The sequence below is a fragment of the Thalassophryne amazonica genome, chromosome 6, assembly GCF_902500255.1.
Source record: "Thalassophryne amazonica chromosome 6, fThaAma1.1, whole genome shotgun sequence".
NCBI classification, from domain to species: Eukaryota; Metazoa; Chordata; class Actinopteri; order Batrachoidiformes; family Batrachoididae; genus Thalassophryne; species Thalassophryne amazonica.
Window position 1 is genome coordinate 89,062,844 of NC_047108.1, and position 19,708 is coordinate 89,082,551.

Consider the following 19,708-nt stretch of genomic DNA (forward strand, 5'->3'; position numbering starts at 1 on the left):
AAATGCAATTAGAAGGCATGCTCATTTCAAACAAATATGAATGAACACTTTTACCAAACAGCAAAACATGCAGAGTAAATTGGCTAACTGGATGTCTGTCGCCGCAGTGTTGCAGCGCACAGCCGAGACACAGAAAGTAAACAATAACAGCTAAACGCTGCGGTGAGCTGGGTTTACACTGGACTCAAATTTTTTTTGGACCACTGTCAGTCACATCAGGAAATGTTCCACATACAAAAGAAACCAGACTTTTCCCAAACAAAGTCAGTGCTGTGTTAATGATCCATATGATAAACCATCATCAATTAGTAAATGATAAAGTGGAATATTCCCCAAACAGCAGAGTCCACGCTGTGTCCTCAAATAAAATCCAGTCTTACTCACATTTTGCACTTGTTACATTAATTATCCTGTAGCTTCTGATCATTAAAGCAGTGTTTGTGTTAGTTTCCAAACATTTAATTGTGTTGCATGTTCGCCTCACATATGATCATCTGTTCAGTGGCGCAAAGAAACATTACTCATGTTTTCTGCCTAGTATGGTGGCATTAATTAGCTCATTAGCTGTGCTCCTTAACACCATGTGTGTCTAATAAATGAATAATTTGCAATTAAATTAATTTTGCTTCTTGTTGCATGAAGTAGTAAATGAGACTTATCCTCTGCTGCAGCTTAAAAGCCCAAAAATATGGTACTGCGTGTTTGGACATATGTGCAGCATACCCTTAGGTGCAGAGGTGTGAGATGCAGTCTTCTCTTTGTCCAACTCGAGTGTTTCAACCACAGGGCAGATAATAAACCAGCGCTTGCCAGTGTGGAGGACTGTCAAAGACAAGTATATAATCTCATAAATTCCCATCTACTTTAATTTCAATTCAGGAGATAAAGTAAATGAGTCGACCAATTTAATCATAAATGAGGATATGATTTTATAATAGGTTTGCAAATACTGAGGAGGGCTTTTGCTAGAAAAAAAACCTACCATTTTGCTGGTATACAAGCTGTGGGGTGCTGGGTGAAGTAACATTGAAACCCTAAAAAGAAAAAAACTATTATTACAGAGCTGATACATGTGCATAAATTAAATTTTCAGAGTTTAATGGGTTCACTCAAGCAGCCAAACAAAACCATAGAAAGTATAATCACTCAGGTTGAGAGTCACATTAGCAGAAAAGCTTTTTGGCAACAAGGCACGCAAGCTCATCTTGAAAGTGCTGTCAGGATAATGCATCTAAAACTGAGCCACTGGTGGACATATTGCACTACCCGAACCATCGATATTTCCTTTCTCACCTCTGCTCGCTGTGTTCCAGCGCCTTCGCTCTGTATAGGACAGCAACCATGGTCAGAACCCCTTTCACCCTCAGTGTCCTCACTTAGCATATCCTCAGCCTTGTCCACGATGTCCTTCAGCTGATCAATAAAAACCTCTTTTTCCAGAGGCAAGATGAAATCATTCTCTACCTGAGGGGGATGAAAAAAAAAAAAAAAGAGGTAGGCAAATATTAAAGGTTTTATCACTCCAAACACAAGCACACCTGTGGGCTATGCCAGGAACAAAGGATGTTTATAGATGTGTAGCGAAGATAACAATGTAAAGAACAAACACCATATTGGAAAGTATTCTGTGTGGCTTGGGGCCAAGGAAGAGGAGAGGTTTTCTTGATTTAAAAGTTATTTCAACAAAAATCAAGTCCCGTATTGGTAATATGCAGTGGCAGGCTGTGCATTTTACACCTTGGCCTTTAGAGACACCCTCCTACAATTAAAAACAGCATCACATGATACAACATCAGAAACAGACATCGCATATATGGAAAAACACTGACATTACCAAATGTTACAACAGCAGTGTGGCCCCTGTGCGTGTAAGGAGTGGGCGAGAGCGAGAGAGAGCGAGAGAACTCAACAGCCAGCCATATTTAATCATGATCACCAAATAATGAGAATCAAAAGATCACAGTCATGCTGCTGGACAGGTGTGCACCTGACACCAACAGACCATAGGTGTAATAATCCATAGCAAGTCAAAATACATAAAAAAAATTAAAAGCTGCTCAGCACTTGAAGACAAAGTCCATCCATCTTTCTTTCCTTGTAAAAAAAAATAAAAATAAAAAAATCATAGCTGTTCAGCTGTCCAGTAAATCCACCAATAAATCTGTTTCTTCTCATTCAGTCACTGTCCACACACAAAAAAAGAGTCAAGTAAAAATTGCCAAAACAACACCCCTAAAACACTGAAAATCTAAATGCCAAGAGAGAGAGTTTGAATGAATTAGAATATAAATGTAAAGGCTAATGTGCTAGCCTTGTCCCAGTTAGCTAAGCTTTTTTTTGTAATTAACTTTAACAAAAATGCCGCTCTGATCAACACGTTAGTCAGCTAGCCACAGTACTGTCTAGAAGGCTGTCAAAGAACACGCCAAACACAGCAAACTCAAAATCTGATTTGTTAAATCTGACTGGCTAAAGAACACAACAATCTACAAAAACCATACACATGTTGGAAACATGTTGACAGGTCAAGATTTGTTGAGTCCAAGTGACATTTTCAAGTGAAGAAAATAAAATATATACTCAGTGGCGGGCACAGTTGCAATAATCCGATAACTGCTAATTATCAAAGATGATGTTTTCATTATACTTATGGTTCAAATTTTAACCAAACTAATTTCGGACAAGTTATTTAAATGAACGTCACATCTGAAGTTTTATAAAGTGAAAATATCAGATATATGTTTTAGTTTTAAAGTAATGCGCTAATTTTTAAGGTTTTAGTGTGGACATGCGGTGCCCAGTGCATTATGGGTAGGGTAGGGTAATCTCAGTACGTTCACGACAGGAGAAATGCATTTGAGACACTCTGATCAGGCTCAACAAGGACAACAGCATTAAACTTTAGTGCTTAAGACTCTCGTGAATATATTCTCTGGGTTTATAGACATTATTGTGTTTGCGTTTATTATAAAATTCTTCTTCTTACTTATAAGGTTTTGAATAATCAGGTCCCATCTTATCTTAGGGACCTCGTAGTACCATATTACCCCATTAGAGCGCTTCGCTCTCAGACTGCGGGCTTACTTGTAGTTCCTAGGGTTTGTAAGAGTAGAATGGGAGGCAGAGCCTTCAGCTTTCAGGCTCCTCTCCTGTGGAACCAGCTCCCAATTCAGATCAGGGAGACAGATACCCTCTCTACTTTTAAGATTAGGCTTAAAACTTTCCTTTTCGCTAAGGCTTATAGTTAGGGCTGGATTGGGTGACCCTGGACCATCCCTTGGTTATGCTGCTTTAGACGTAGATTGTGGGGGGGTTCCCATGATGCACTGTTTTTTTTTTTTTTTTCCTCTTTTTGCTCCGTATGCATCACTCTGCATTTAATCATTAGTGATCGATCTCTGCCCCCCTTCACGGCATGTCTTTTTCCTGGTTTTTTCCCTCAGCCCCAACCAGTCTCAGCAGAAGACTGCCCCTCCCTGAGCCTGGTTCTGCTGGAGGTTTCTTCCTGTTAAAAGGGAGTTTTTCCTTCCCACTGTGGCCAAGTGCTTGCTCATAGGGGGTCGTTTTGACCGTTGGGGTTTTTCATAGTTGTTGTATGGCCTTGCCTTGCAATATGGAGCGCCTTGGGGCAACTGTTTGTTGTGATTTGGCGCTATATAAGAAAAAAGTTGATTGATTGATTGATTGATTAAATTCCACGCATCTTAAATGTAGCAGACACGGATTATCTGGAATTTTGTTTTGGCAAGTTTGACATGGTCTCTACTTCCATCTACTGACCAGTAGTGTTCATGGCAGTATTCGCCCTGAAGCTGGGCAGACACTGTATGATATTTTCAATCACTGTACTCGGTTCCAGCTCAAACTGTACGACAGAACCACACGGTGTAAAAGTTCAGAGCACCCAATTTATGTTCTCACACACATTGTACGTTCAAAAAACACACGTCAGACTCGTGTTTCCAGAAGCAAAATGTAAACAGAAGCTTTTTTTCCAAACTTAATTTACATTTCTTATTTTTTACAAAAACTCTCGATGTGAGACATTAAAGTAAAAAAAAAAAAAAAAAACATTACAAGACTTTACATGAGTTGAAGAATAAGGGGGGAAAAGAAACAGAAGCTGCTTTCCCAAAGGGATGATCACTGTTATGCTGTCTCCGATGTTTGCACAGGCACAGTGCGAGAGGTTGGACGCTTGTAGCTCTTCAGCAGCGGGATACCCTCACGATGGCCGACCAGAATATCAAACAGGTTTGATTTTCATCCGACCATACGATTGGCAATCAGGAGGTGGTCGTGAGATGTTAAACGCAGCTCATTACTCCATGTATACCACACGATGCAGGACGCGCGATTTACCTGAAACTTGGCGCGATCCAAAACATTCTTGCACACGTGAAAAATCAGCTGAAAAAGGGCCAAAACTCGCACAGTGTAAACCCAGCTTAAGTACTGAACGTCTGGCACCAGTAGATCATGGCAGTGTTCTATTTATTTTGACACCAGTTATATCAGACGGTTATCTAATTACAACTTGGCTTTTTTTTAAATGTCTTTTTTTTTTATACAAATAAAAAAAAAAAGGCATATTTTACAAAAGCACATTTATCTGTAAACACCAACACACCTCACATTAACGTGTTGGTTTACATAGAATGAATGAGTCAACCAATCAGTGTTAGCGGAGGCACATTTTACCCAGAATCCTTTGCCATCTGTCTGTATTTGTTACAAAACTTCAGAATTAGTGCATTATTCAAAATTAAAAGATATGTTGTATTTTAACTTTGTACAAATGACAGAATTGACATTAATGGAGTTATTCTATCAGTATTAATTTTATTTATACGAGGTCTGTTAGAAAAGTATCCGACCTTATTGTGCATGAGCTGGACATGCCAGAACATGTCCCGTGAGGCTTCATCACGGCGTTGCTTTGCGCCGAGCGGCTGCACCGCGACCCGCGGAACTCCTCCGCACGTCTGTCTTAATGTGCCGGTAAAGTGCTGATGTCCACGTCTTTTCACAATTCCTGTGACATACCAGATGACATACCGGATCGAGACAGCGTCCAGTTTAAAAATGAATGGCACATTTCACTGTTACAGGAGTTTCTGTCATGCAAAGAGAAGCTGCTCCACTGCGCGTCGCGGTGCAGCCGCTCGGCGCAAAGCAACGCCGTGATGAAGCCTCACGGGACATGTTCTGGCATGTCCAGCTCATGCACAATCACAATCGGATATTCACACGACTGGAAAGCAACCGGAATCCGTCTGAAATCCACCTGAAAGCTGTCCTAAGAGACCAACACCAAGGTGGTTTTGTCCCGCGTAATGAACGGAGCCGTGGCGCGTCCCTCCACATTTCTTTCCATGAAAAAAACTCCTGTAACGGTGGAATGTGCCGGAAAAGTGCTGATGTCCACATCTTCTGCCTTTTTGTGCAAGTCAGACGAGGTCCCGGATCAACAAAGCTTTCACGTTGGAAATGATCTGGTTGTTCCAGCGGGGTGTCAGCCTGTCGATGGGGGCTGGGAGCGCGAAGCGCTCTCAGCAGTTGTGGGCTGTCCTTAAAGCGGCAGTAACACCCCGTAATCTGTTTAATCCCCATAAAATCGTCCCTGAAAGCCATATTAATTTTTCGAACGGTGTCCACCTGGAGGTCTCTCACAGTTTCTGGAAAAAAATTGATGCAGCAAAGCTCCAAATCGTTCAGACATTTTTTCGCAATAAAAAATAGACGAGAGGGGTGGACCACACCTCCCTCAAAGCCTGCTCACAGGCGAATGACGCAACCGACAGGCATGAAAAAACTCACGCATGCGCACGAGGGTTCAAGCTTGTCTGACGCAATCACACGTGATTCAAATCCATATGGTTTTTTTAAAAAAATAATAAGGTCAGATACTTTTCTAACAGACCTCGTACACCAAACCATAAGTCAGGACTGCTTTATTTTCCAAGACCTCCGTCTGACGGTAGCACAGATATTGAGTAGAGAGTTGAGCTTCATTGCTCCTCTCAGCTGCTTCTGTGCTGGAAGCTATGTAGTGAACAGGAGCTTCCAGCAGGGGGCACAAAGGCAGAAGTGTTGACTCATTGTTTGGGTCTGTCGTCGCCTTTGATGCTTCCAGAAGCGATCGTGGTGTTAAAACTCAAAATCAGCTTGTTAATAGTTGCAAGTGTACCGGAGACAATTCTGGAATTTATTGGTTATCTGTAGCTTCCGATACGTTTTTGGGTGGTTTATCGGTTTATCTTTATCAAAGATAACTTTTCAGTTATCTGATTATCTGTTATCAAAGTTAATTTTTTGGTTATCTGTGCCCACCACTGTGTATACCTATCCATCTATCTGCTTAATGTTTAATGAAGTGACTGAAATCAGAGAGGAACAAGCATAAAACTCCTATTGACAGCTTCTCTTGGACACTCTTGACAAAGCCCTATTCCCACATACACAAATTTGACCACAACTGTGCACAAAAACACCATGTCTGTGTCACTATGGTGACTCTTGACCACATCCTGCCAACTCGCAAGACCTCTCCACAACAACATCGTGACCTCAATCAGTTTTAAAAGAGATAATAGCTATGTCAATACAATATATCACATGACTTACACATAGTAAGTCATGTGATATATTGTAACAAATCAATAAGAAAAATCACAGAAGGCCCAAAATTGCTTACTAACAGCTTCTGAGAGCTTTTCAACGTCCTATACGAGTATAGGCTACACAGTTTCAAAATTTCATAACCAACCATCCCTCAAAATACATCACATAAATGGTAAAAATTGCCAGGTAAGTAAGGTGGGTCTAACCACCAGTCTTAGGAGAGATGCTGAGTTACACTATAGCAGCAACTGAAGATGCCGTAATTCAGCCTTGTGAGTACCATGTAAGTAGCAATCTCCTCCGGTGCATCTCCATCCAGGTCAAACTTGAAAGTGACCATCTTATGGTTGTGTGTTTCCAACTGACACTCTACCATCTTGTCTCCAGTGTTACACACCTGCAACAAGAGGGGACAAATTAGTTCCAATTTTTTTATTTTAAACATAAATGGCAATAAGTATGTCCCTTGTTGAAATATATTTTTTACTACTCACATTGAGCATGCTGAGCTTTGGCCTGCTAATCTTTTCTTGCCTAGAGCGGGTGCGTGAGGACCTGCGACAGTGCTTCCGACCCTTTCCCTCACCTTTACTTCCATGTGTCCCCTCATAACCATCACTCATCTCCTTCCCTGATGTGGCTTCTGAAGTGACACTGGTTTAAAAAGAAAAAAGCTATTACATTGATTCGTGTGAATATTGCCTTACCCAATAACACCAAATAAAAAGTTAGGTCCCTTTGGCTTATCCCTTATTTTTTTCCCCACTCTGAGTCACCACAGCAGATTCTGCATGTTGAAGTGGCACAAATTTTATGTTGGATGCCCTTCCTGATGCAACTCCACATTACATGGAGAAATGTGGCAGGGGTGAGGTTTGAACCGGGAACCGTCTGCACAGAAACCAAGCGCACTAACCACTTGTCCACCACCCCTGCTTCCAATAATAATAAGCAGCTACTGTGCATTTATATGATTTATATCCTTCGTATGCATTTGCAAATAAAGAAGGTAAATCAAGGAAGAACCTAACAAGTGTGAACTACTGTATGGTGATTAAATCTGACCAAGTTAAGGCTTCACATGTCCAGAACTGTTCAGGACATGAATAAAAAACGGTGTTGCTCTCCCTTAGAAGCTGGAGAAATGTTTAAGTCTTGTTGCTTTCAAACCTTGAACAAAACATCGATGATGCCAAGATTCAAACACGTCCAATACGTCTGACAATATAAGTTTCTGACTGTTAACAGAGCACATAAAATACTGATATGCAAACTAGAGGCTAACATTTTTTCAGGAATCCCACAGGTCACGGGATTCCCGTAGGATTTCTACAGTATGGGAGTCAACTTTACTATTCATCACGTGATTGGGACAGTACATGATTAAAAAGTTACCAGGAGCAGACGGGACCGGGAACCAACTAATGGACTAATGGACCTCCGCCATTCTGTAGGTTTTTTCAGTAAGCCTACACTCTAACGCAAGTCAAAAGAACTACATGGTCTAGAAGCCAACAGTGTTTCTGGCTGCTACTTTCTGCCAGAATTCAAAGAAGAAGAGCAATGGACGGAGCAAAACACCAGCAAATAAAGTGTGTTAAAAAGTGATTTGCAACCCAAAGTCAGAAATAACGACTTATCTATTAAGTTTACAGAATTGCCAAGGAAGTTGCAAATATTACTGAACTTCTGGAGAGTCGAGTGTGACGATGTTAACAGGCTGTATGCTGCTTGTAAAATGTGAGGAGAGGCGCGCCACCCTCAGTCCAGAAAATGTTGATGCCCTTTTTGCCTATATAGCAACATTTAAGGTAAGAACGTTAGATGTTCGTTGAAACATGATGATTCTGATAGTTAGCCCTAATTAGTTTGAGCAGTGTTTTATTGCAAATAGACAAATATTTGTGTTGAAGAGTGAGAAAGTAGACTGATATGGCCCTTTTTTTTCTTTTTCCAAAACTCAGGTATAGTATGTGAATTGTGAAGGTAATGATGCCTTTATGTACTTTTGTTCATTGAGGACAGTTTTCTTGCTTGGCACAGTTTGTTGTTGTTTTAGCAATTTAAAACAAAAGTAATGCCACTGTTTTAAGGGAAACAACTGCTCAGTAAATTAGTAAAATTGAATTTATATGTTATGTTTGGGTTTATTCAACTAAGGTAGGCATGGTGTGACCCATGTTTTCTTTTTTATTATTTATTTATTTTTCCTGTAACTGGCCTCCAAAAGAGCTAGAAACAGGGACGTAGCAGCTGGTCCTCCGCTGAAAAACTATAAGACCACAGGCCAAGCATTATTTATGTTTTGTACCTTTTTTTATTTGGATTAAGGCAATAAGTGCCTCTAAATATTACCACAGATGAACTGTTTGTGTTGCCATATCTTTTGAAATAAAACTCCAGAACACAAAGTAATCTAAAAAAGAATGGGGAGAAGATCAAATCAAATTTGGTGTATCCGGTTGTTAAGTGTGACGTAACGCATCATGTGATTTTCAACTTCCGGCTCCAAACAAAAAAGGCGCACTGTCATTAACATTGAGAAATGCACTGAGATGACCTGATCAGGCTGCACTTAAACCGCTGCACACGGACAACAGCATTAACATCGCAACATAAAACTCTTTGTATATTGTGCCTAAAACTCTCCTGGATATATTAACTGGGTTTTTAGACGTTGTTACTGCGTTTGTTTTATGTAAAAATGTCAGACGCTCAGGTCATTTCTCCATTATTTTCAATGGGAGCTGCTGCGAGCTGTGATCGCTTCCTGTTCATGTCATTCGGGGAGAAAGTGAAGTTTGCACTTTAACGTCCTGTTTATTGTAATAAATAATTTTTATTAACAAACAAACGTGTATATTTTATCTGTGCATAATAAAATATGTAAAGTAAAAGAAAAAAAAGTTTTATTAAGTGTTCTGACCATAGAACCAGACGAATGCGGTTAACGGAGGTGGAGGCGGAGAAGGGAGGGATGGAGGTTTGCGCACAATGTAAACACAAACTAAACTTAAACTGTAAATCCTTAAAATGATCAAACAGACATAACTTTAATTGTAAAGTTGGAGGTCTTTGGACCCAGAAACAGATTTATCACGTGATGCGTAATGTCAGCGCTTAACAACCGGATTGCCTAAAAACTAAAAGAAGGAAAAAATGGCAGCAGTACAAGAGCGGGAGTCATTCTGAATGGAAGCGGGATGGGAGTGGGAGTCTTTACCAGGGTGGGATGGGACAGGAATTTTTTTTTTTTTTTTTTTTTTTTTTTTTTTTTACTCTGGCCTGGGATTGGGATGGGAATTTTTCTGTTGGAGTGGGAAGTGACAGGAGTTAAAATCTATTCCCGTGTCACCCTCTCATACAAACTGCTTGTCAATCATCACAGGACCAAAGACTTTTCAAAACCCTTCCTTTCAACATTGTTTACAGACAGAACGCTTTAATATTTTACTGCCAATTGGACAACATATCTGTATTAGATTAAGCTTATGCAATATGCATTTCTTAGAACAACAATCACATCACACCGCCAATGAGCAGATGAGGGGGAAAATAGCTTTCACCTGTCAAAGCTCTGTCCACTAATGTGTTTCTCCGGGACTTGATCCTGCACAAAGGAAAATACAAAAACAAGTAAATGGAGACAATGGAAAATGTACTTTTCACACATTACCAGGTCCATCGTTTAAAAAGATTCAAGTCCCAACAACAACATAAGGAGGCAGGGAGATGCAAAGAGATATTAGAGTTATTTTCTGCTGCTTATCCAGGTCACAGTGGCAGTCAACTAAGCAGCTCATTCCACACTTCCCTATCCTTGGCCACATATTCTGACTGCCTGGGGGATCCCAAGGTGTTCCCAAACCAGCTGGAAAATATCGCCAGCATTTCCTCAGTCTTCCCCAGGCCTCCTCCCAGTCTGATGTGCCTGGAAAATGTCCCTAGGGACAGGTGGCATCCTCGCCAGATGCCTGAACCACCTCAGCTGGCTCCTGATCAGTAGAAGCACCGGCTCTACTCAGAGTCCCTTCCAGAGAGTTGAGCTTCTCTCTAACCTGAGTGTAAGCCCAGATACATGACCGAGGAACCTCATTTGCACAACCCTGTTCTTTCAGTCATTACTCAAAGGTCATGAACATGGGTAAGCTAATCGTGTAAATTGACTGGCAAATCACGTCTTGCCTTCTGGCTCAGCTCTGTCTTCACCACAAGAGTACACAGGGTCCAGAGGACCTTAGATTCAGTCCCAATCAGTCTATCAATCTCTCCAACAACAAGAACCAAAGACACTTACTGTAAACTCCACCACTTGAAGCAATAAGTCTCCCCTAACCTAGAGGGGACAAGCCACATTTTTTTCAACAAAGGACTATGGCCTCTGATTTGGAGGTGATGATCCTCATTCCAGCTGCTTCACACTCAGCCTGAAAACCTGTCTAGTGCACATTGAATGTCACAGTCTGAAGAGAATCATCAACAGAATCATCATCCACAAAAAGCAGAGATGCAATTCTGATGTCACCATATAGTGATAAAATAAGGGAACTTAAAAGGCGTGAAAAGGATTCCATACCTGCAAGTTCACTTCTGTGGAATTTGGCATCCCTGTGAGAGTAGTGAGCTGTTTCTCCTGTACCAGACTGGATGCATCAGTTCCAGTTACCGGTCTCTGAGACTCATAAGGCTGCAGCATAGGAATCTGGCTCAGAACTTGATTCTGTGCCTGAGCATGTGGAGGTACTTGACACTGGTTTTGGCTGTGATCCAGCTGGGCACCAGTAGATGCTGTACTAGAATCTGTTCCATTATGAACAGGTACAGAGAAAACTGCAGGTTGGGTGAGCTGAGCAGGATAAGCTAGCTCTCCATGGTTGACCTGGGTCTGCTGGGGAACCTGCTGTAAAAAAAACAAACAAACAAACAAACAAAAAAAACACAAAGTAAATGTGTCACTGCTATTGATGTAATATTTTAAGACTGACTCCTGTGTTCAGGTAGTTCAACAGGCACTTGTTTGTTAGGTTTAGAATAATTACATATTTTATTTCTTCAGTATGTAATGCACAATGGCTTGCATCCGTATTAATTACAATAACAAAACTTACTGATTTATTTATTTCTTCATCTAAATGGAAGGTATTTTGTAAAGGCTCCTTATTCTTCAGCCAAGCAACAACATGCTGACTTGTTAAAACAGACAAACAACAAAAACCCCCCACAAAAACAAAAACTAGTCCCCCCCTTCAAAAAAAGAAAGAAAAACACTTTGGTAGTTTATCACAACCACAGGTTCAATCAGGTAAATCACACTTGGTACCCAGCAGCAGACATAATTACCTGAACAGGCGGTTGAGTGCTGTCATTTGTGGAAGGGTGCGTGTTCTGGGATGAAGCAATGTGTGCGTGTACGGGGTGTGAGGTGGGTGTAAGGTGTGAGTGACAGGTTAAAGCCTGCAAAGCAGTGGGGTATTGCGGCTGTGGGGATGTGGGACACATCTCCAAAATGGGTGAGGAAGAAGGTATGGGGGACACTGGAATGGGTGAAGCTAACATGTTTTCTATGTGCAAAGGGGAAATTGGCGAGACAGAGGGAGTTACAGGACAAGTGTGGCCAGGAGAAAGAAAGTTATGAGCAACAGAAGCAGAGGACGGAGGGTGAAGAGTGGACCAGGAGGATTCACAGTCAGTCACAGCTGTCATCACCTGGACTGTGGGATACTGTGAAAGGATTACAGGTAAAGAGAACAATGAAGAAAGAGGAAAAATTAAATAATTTAGAGAAAAGGCTTCAAAAATAGGAGAATGCTGCACCAAGATGACTTACTTCAAACTGACCCCGTTACAGATCTGCAAAAATTCTGAGTACATTAATGACTTTCTTTTCCCAAAGAAAAACCAGATTACATCAATACCTGCGATGGGTTCGATAGAGAGGTTGAAACCTGCAGTGGATGGAGCTGGTGCAAAGAGGGAGCTGGAGTCTGCTGAGCATGGATTGTCTGGGCTGAAACACTGGAAGTTGACAGATTCTGTCCATCCTGACCAAAGTGTGCAATACCCTGGCCAGAAGACATTTTCTGGACAACAACAGTGGGAGGAAAATGAGGGAGGAAGGTCTGATGGTAGCAAGGATTTTAGTTTCATCTCTGTTTAGATGAATGTTTCCTCCTATTGACCCAGATCAGAATAGCTCATATTTTCTATCCTGTCCCCAAGTCTGGAGCCAGTGAACATTTGCTCCTCGTACTGTAGCTCTGTACCACAGAACAGAAACAGAACAAACTCAAAGATTGAGGATGGGAGTGAGGGAATTGGGGCTCTTGCTTGTTTTCATTACCATTTTCATTGTCACATTGAACAATGTTAAATTTGTTACGATGACCTAAAACTTGTTAAATATCTGGACAATGATCGGGTGTTATGCATAAAAAAATGAGGTGAATGTGTAACATGAGGCTGAAAAGCTGGGGTCCAAATCTGCTAAAAAGTAGGTTAGGATACATCCTGGCTGTGACATTGAAGGAAAGTCTGCATGTATTCCAGACTGTGCAGCAGTAATTTGTGCTACAAATTGCATGGTTGTTGCTGGCTAGGAGACTGATGATTTTGAGTCTGTAATGTAAGATGTCACACCATCTGCACTGTTTAGTCAGTTTTCTGGATATAGTGTAATATGAAAAGTATCCTGCACAACATTTTACATTTGTTGTATACTAGACTGAGTATTTGTGGAAAGAGGGCACTGCTGCTTTGTCTGAGGGGATATCTGATAGCAATAACAAACCAGTGTTGCAGTGCCGCAGGACAACCTCGGGTGCTGACTTAGTAGGTTGATTGTGGCTTGGACCTGCTGAGTGTGCCTGAAATCTCAGTACGAGGACATGGATCATTCACTTTCAGTGTATGGGTTGTATATGCAAATATGTAGTGTTGTCTTGGCTGCTTTGCAGGCAGACATGCTGCTAGGGCATTCTTGCCAAATTGGAGTAGAGTCTCCTGTCTGGTTGAGTCACACAGGTCTGATACGTTTGTTGTATTTGCATGAAAATGCAACAAAGCTTACCGCTGTTGCCTGTTGTTGGTACACTGGTGGTTGGTAGCGCTGTGTGATTGCTGCTGCAGTTTGAGTCTGCTGCACACTCTGAGATGTGTAGATGGAAGCATTAACTGCATGCTGCACATTGCCTGCACAAACACTGGCTGGTGTTGCAGCACTGGGTTGACCAGCATACGGAGCAACAGGGCAGCTCTGTCCAGACTGGATGTACTGCAGAGGGGTGTGTAGGGCTGTATTTGTAGAAGATGATCCCTGGAGAGGTGACTGATTCTGAGGCCCTACAGAACCAGCCTAAGGACACCAAAAAAAAGAAGCTACAGTGAGACCACATTAGAAACATTTGGGAAGTCACCTCCATTGATGAAGGATAAAATTCAGCAAAATCTAAAGAGAGTTCCATATATACCAGATGGAGGTATAATGACAGGATAAGGGTGAAAAATAGGTTTATGAACTGTTTTTAAACAAACAGTGGCAGGTGTGCACTAAACTAAAGACAAAGATGAGAAATGGGGAATGAGAAAGAAGGTAGGCAGTAGCACCACTCCACTGATCAGAAGGCATTTATTTATTAGAAGCCCACAATCTGAGCAAAGGAGAAACTTGCAACATGATACCAGTATCGCAGAAAGCAAAAGCTTTAAGACCTGGATCAGTTCGAGAGGGGATTTGGATGTGGTTAATAAGCGAGGAAATGAGGTCTGTTAGAGATTGTTCCATTATCCTCCAACAAAACCAAGCGAAAACACCGGCTTGCAGATAGCTGGTCAGCACAAAGCATCTATGCGGGTAGCAAGGTTCACGCAACACAGAGGGGATTAGATGAGCTCCAGGCAGAAAAATGTAGCACCTCCTAAATGCTGGGAGAAAAACCATTAAAGCAGGTGTTGCCCAAAACAGGAAAATAGTGGGACCTGTCTGCTATAGTGACCTACCCATCCTACACTGCTGGTCACTTTCTGATCACCAACACTGCAACTGTCCTTGTTGTCGTGCATGTTCTCTTGGTCACCAACCAGACTGCTCCTTGGTGGGAAAATCTCCAGGTTGCTGTTGCCATAACTGCAGGCATGCCTGTGGGCAGCTGGGGTGTGCAGTATAGAGGAGTGGTTGGGATTGGTATAACAGAGGGCTGCTTTGCAGCTAATTATATTGAAGAGGGACTTCTGCAGCAAAGAGAAATCTGTGCAGTCACTCAAACATTTCACAGGTCCAGTCATTATTGCACTAGAGGATGGGTGATATCCACGTTCAAACTGACACTGTTCTCTCTGTATCACAACAGAGGGATGAGCGGGACTCTTTTTTTGGGATCGCAGCCGGAGCAAAGAGAGACAGGCTTGGCATGTCTGGCTTCTGTGCTTAGTATCATGCTGGTTACGTTGGGGTATCAGACTTAGAAGACTGCCAAGGTCGGAGTGTCTACGTCCACCTGACAGAGACACTGCTGAAGTTTGACTGATGACCTCTGGTGCAGGTTTGATACCGATGTCACTGAAGTGCCATGACTCAGATGGTGAAGAGACAGGACGGACTTGAACTGGAATCACTAAAACAGTCTGTGAAGGGAACTCATCCTCAGCCTCAACGTTCACCTCACTGGGGCTGAGCTCTGCTGGGTTATCTGATGCAGTGGGACTGGGAATGACTGGGCTCTTGCTTTGTGACTGAGTGAGACTGTGAAAGACGTGGCCAGCTCTGTGAGTGTGAACAGCAGAGGCACTTTCTCTGTGTGCTGCAGCTCGTAAACAAAACCCACGTTCTGGGCTCTTCACTGCTCCCCGCACTTCACCCCCTTCAAAGGAATGAGGTTGATTTGTTGCCATAACTGGATTACTGTTGTGACACTAATTAAAAAGTAACCCAAAAACAAAAATATGTTACTAAAATGAACAGATGTAGCCTGATTCCAAAAATACAAAATTAGCAGTGAAATTACTGTATTCAGAATATAGGCACTTATAAATTCTATGCTTTATTGTGCAGAAACGATGTTCACCATATTGGAAATTCTGTAAATTCAAATGGAAACCATACTTATATGACAAGGACAAATGCACAATGTCTGTTTTTGATATGTAAGCAAATCTGAATGTACATGGTCCACTTGGATGTATATGTTCCTGGTACAGACCTGCTGCGTTGCCATGGTAATCGACTCAATCAGGGACTGGTAGAGGACACTGTGTTGGCTGCTGTGGGAGTCTGAGTACACAGTGGAGCCTGTGCCACTGTCAATTGTACCGTCTGCTACCGAGACACAAACAGAAATCAAATAGAATCATCTCATATTAAAGCCCATGCATCTGAGGGAAGGAGAATATAATCTCTTACATGTCACTGAGGTTACACTAGCTGGTAGTTTACACATCTTGTTATGTTGGTCTGCCTCTGGCTCTTCCAGTTCCAGCAAAGAGGGCTGTTCTACATGTACGCCAGCCCCCACAGAGATACCATGAAGTGGTGCAACTGACACTCCAATGCCCCCTTCACTCTGATCCGTTTTGGCTGCTGGAAATACAGTTCTTTGTCTTCTCCATCTGATCAGGGCCACACGATCTCTGATCGACTTTCCTAGAGTTTTAGCATCACTCTCGTGGAAGAAGCCAGATTCGACCTGACAAGGAAAAGAGAAGAGCGTGACTTCTGTGATATTTTTAGCTTTGAACATGTTAGAGACACGTGACCCGATCCCCGGATAAACGGTTGAAGCGGAGTGTGGCATGTTAGAGAAGAGAAAGCACAATAAAGTGGGTGTGTGTGATGGCCAGATTTAGACAAAAAGGGAAAAAAAACACTATATTTAAAGGGGGAAATACAGTAGTGTTCAGAATAATAGTAGTGCTATGTGACTAAAAAGATTAATCCAGGTTTAGAGTATATTTCTTATTGTTACATGGGAAACAAGGTACCAGTAGATTCAGTAGATTCTCACAAATCCAACAAGACCAAGCATTCATGATATGCACACTTAAGGCTATGAAATTGGGCTATTAGTAACAAAAAAAAAAAAAAGTAGAAAAGGGGGTGTTCACAATAATAGTAGCATCTGCTGTTGATGCTACAAACTCAAAACTATTATGTTCAAACTGCTTTTTTAGCAATCCTGTGAATCACTAAACTAGTATTTAGTTGTATAACCACAGTTTTTCATGATTTCTTCAAATCTGTGAGGCATGGAGTCAAACAACTTGTGGCACCTTTCAGCTGTTATTCCACTCCAAGATTCTTTAACAACATTCCACAATTCATTCACATTTCTTGGTTTTGCTTCAGAAGCAGCTTTTTTGATGTCACCCCACAAGTTCTCAATTGGATTTAGGTCCGGGGATTGGGCAGGCCACTCCAAAACAATTTTGTTGGTTTGGAACCAAGATTTTGCCTGTTTACTAGTGTGCTTGGGGTCATTGTCTTGTTGAAACACCCATTTCAAGGGCATGTCCTCTTCAGCATAAGGCAATATGACCTCTTCAAGTATTCTGACATATCCAAACTGATCCATGATACCTGGTATGCGATATATAGGCCCAACACCATAGTAGGAGAAACATGCCCATATCATGATGCTTGCACCACCATGCTTCACTGTCTTCACTGTGAACTGTGGCTTGAATTCAGAGTTTGGGGGTCGTCTCACAAACTGTCTGCGGCCTTTGAACCCAAAAAGAACTATTTTACTCTCATCAGTCCACAAAATATTCCTCCATTTCTCTTTAGACCAGTTGATGTGTTCTTTGGCAAATTGTAACCTCTTCTGCACGTCTTTTATTTAACAGAGGGACTTTGTGGGGGATTCTTGCAAATAATTTAGCTTCACACAGGCGTCTTCTAACTGTCACAACACTTACAGGTAACTCCAGACTGTCTTTGATCATCCTGGAGCTGATCAGTGGGTGAGCCTTTGCCATTCTGGTTCTTCTTCTATCCATTTTGATGGTTGTTTTCCGTTTTCTTCCACGCGTCTCTGGGTTTTTTGTTCATTTTAAAGCATTGGAGATCATTGTAGATGAACAGCCTATCATTTTTTGCACCTGCGTATAAGTTTTCCCCTCTCCAACTTTTTAATCAAACTACGCTGTTCTTCTGAACAATGTCTTGAATGTCCCATTTTCCTCAGGCTTTCAAAGAGAAAAGCATGTTCAACAGGTGCTGGCTTCATCCTTAAATAGGGGATACCTGATTCACACCTGTTTGTTCCACAAAACTGACGAACTCACTGACTGAATGCCACAGTACTATTATTGTGAACACCTTTTCTACTTTTTTTTACTAATAGCCCAATTTCATAGCCTTAAGAGTGTGCATATCATGAATGCTGGGTCTTGTTGGATTTGTGAGAATCTACTGGTACCTTGTTTCCCATGTAACAATAAGAAATATACTCAAAACCTGGATTAATCTTTTTAGTCACACAGCACTACTATTATTCTGAACACTACTGTAAAAGTGAAGATCTAACCTCACTGTGATCACATTTGTTCAAGGTACATCAGTCTACAATGACACTGGATAAAAGAGGACTTGAAATGTTACTATGCTGGTGATAGTCTAATGTGCCATTAGTCCATGTCTGCTCTCATTTACAAAGTGATTGATGCAGAATTACTTTTGCCAACTTCATGTATGCTGACAACCAAGGTGGCTAAAACAAATGGAAGCATGGGCAGAGATATATAGAAATATGAACGTAAATAAAAAGATGAGTTGAAACTAAAGATGCCGTAACAATAAGAAAGTCATATTGCATGTCATCTTGCTTTCTGTAGATCAGCTGACTTACTACAAAGCTATGAAATATGATTAGTTTAATGTAAAATGGGCAAAACTGTATCACCATAATCAATCAATCAATCAATCAATTTTTTTATATAGCGCCAAATCACAACAAACAGTTGTCCCAAGGCGCTTTATATTGTAAGGCAAGGCCATACAATAATTATGTAAAACCCCAACGGTCAAAACGACCCCCTGTGAGCAAGCACTTGGCTACAGTGGGAAGGAAAAACTCCCTTTTAACAGGAAGAAACCTCCAGCAGAACCAGGCTCAGGGAGGGGCAGTCTTCTGCTGGGACTGGTTGGGGCTGAGGGAGAGAACCAGGAAAAAGACATGCTGTGGAGGGGAGCAGAGATCGATCACTAATGATTAAATGCAGAGTGGTGCATACAGAGCAAAAAGAGAAAGAAACAGTGCATCATGGGAACCCCCCAGCAGTCTACATCTATAGCAGCATAACTAAGGGATGGTTCAGGGTCACCTGATCCAGCCCTAACTATAAGCTTTAGCAAAAAGGAAAGTTTTAAGCCTAATCTTAAAAGTAGAGAGGGTGTCTGTCTCCCTGATCTGAATTGGGAGCTGGTTCCACAGGAGAGGAGCCTGAAAGCTGAAGGCTCTGCCTCCCATTCTACTCTTACAAACCCTAGGAACTACAAGTAAGCCTGCAGTCTGAGAGTGAAGCGCTCAATTGGGGTGATATGGTACTACGAGGTCCCTAAGATAAGATGGGACCTGATTATTCAAAACCTTATAAGTAAGAAGAAGAATTTTAAATTCTATTCTAGAATTAACAGGAAGCCAATGAAGAGAGGCCAATATGGGTGAGATATGCTCTCTCCTTCTAGTCCCCGTCAGTACTCTAGCTGCAGCATTTTGAATTAACTGAAGGCTTTTTAGGGAACTTTTAGGACAACCTGATAATAATGAATTACAATAGTCCAGCCTAGAGGAAATAAATGCATGAATTAGTTTTTCAGCATCACTCTGAGACAAGACCTTTCTGATTTTAGAGATATTGCGTAAATGCAAAAAAGCAGTCTTACATATTTGTTTAATATGCGCTTTGAATGACATATCCTGATCAAAAATGACTCCAAGATTTCTCACAGTATTACTAGAGGTCAGGGTAATGCCATCCAGAGTAAGGATCTGGTTAGACACCATGTTTCTAAGATTTGTGGGGCCAAGTACAATAACTTCAGTTTTATCTGAGTTTAAAAGCAGGAAATTAGAGGTCATCCATGTCTTTA

General features: G+C 41.5%; 1 protein-coding gene across 11 annotated transcripts in view; it reads right to left on the reverse strand.

Moving 5' to 3' along the window:
- Positions 1–19,708, reverse strand: part of LOC117512608 (serine/threonine-protein kinase WNK2-like) — a 118,421-nt gene that overhangs the window by 24,353 nt on the left and 74,360 nt on the right. For 4 of the 11 annotated variants that reach the window (XR_004561340.1, XM_034172744.1, XM_034172743.1 and 1 more), the window contains exons 8-20: positions 16,019–16,301; positions 15,819–15,934; positions 14,620–15,531; positions 13,691–13,975; positions 12,540–12,704; positions 11,965–12,345; positions 11,201–11,521; positions 10,191–10,234; positions 7,119–7,278; positions 6,905–7,021; positions 1,294–1,464; positions 983–1,034; positions 724–822 (exon numbers count right to left, since the gene is read on the reverse strand). Coding sequence is in view for 10 of the 11 variants with exons in the window: in XM_034172744.1 (XP_034028635.1) it covers positions 724–822; positions 983–1,034; positions 1,294–1,464; positions 6,905–7,021; positions 7,119–7,278; positions 10,191–10,234; positions 11,201–11,521; positions 11,965–12,345; positions 12,540–12,704; positions 13,691–13,975; positions 14,620–15,531; positions 15,819–15,934; positions 16,019–16,301 (3,106 nt within the window). In the remaining variant the exon portion in view is untranslated. Of the gene's footprint in view, positions 1–723; positions 823–982; positions 1,035–1,293; positions 1,465–6,904; positions 7,022–7,118; positions 7,279–10,190; positions 10,235–11,200; positions 11,525–11,964; positions 12,346–12,539; positions 12,705–13,690; positions 13,976–14,619; positions 15,532–15,818; positions 15,935–16,018; positions 16,302–19,708 lie in introns of all 11 variants that reach the window. The other 7 variants (XM_034172741.1, XM_034172742.1, XM_034172745.1 and 4 more) reach the window with 7 other exon arrangements.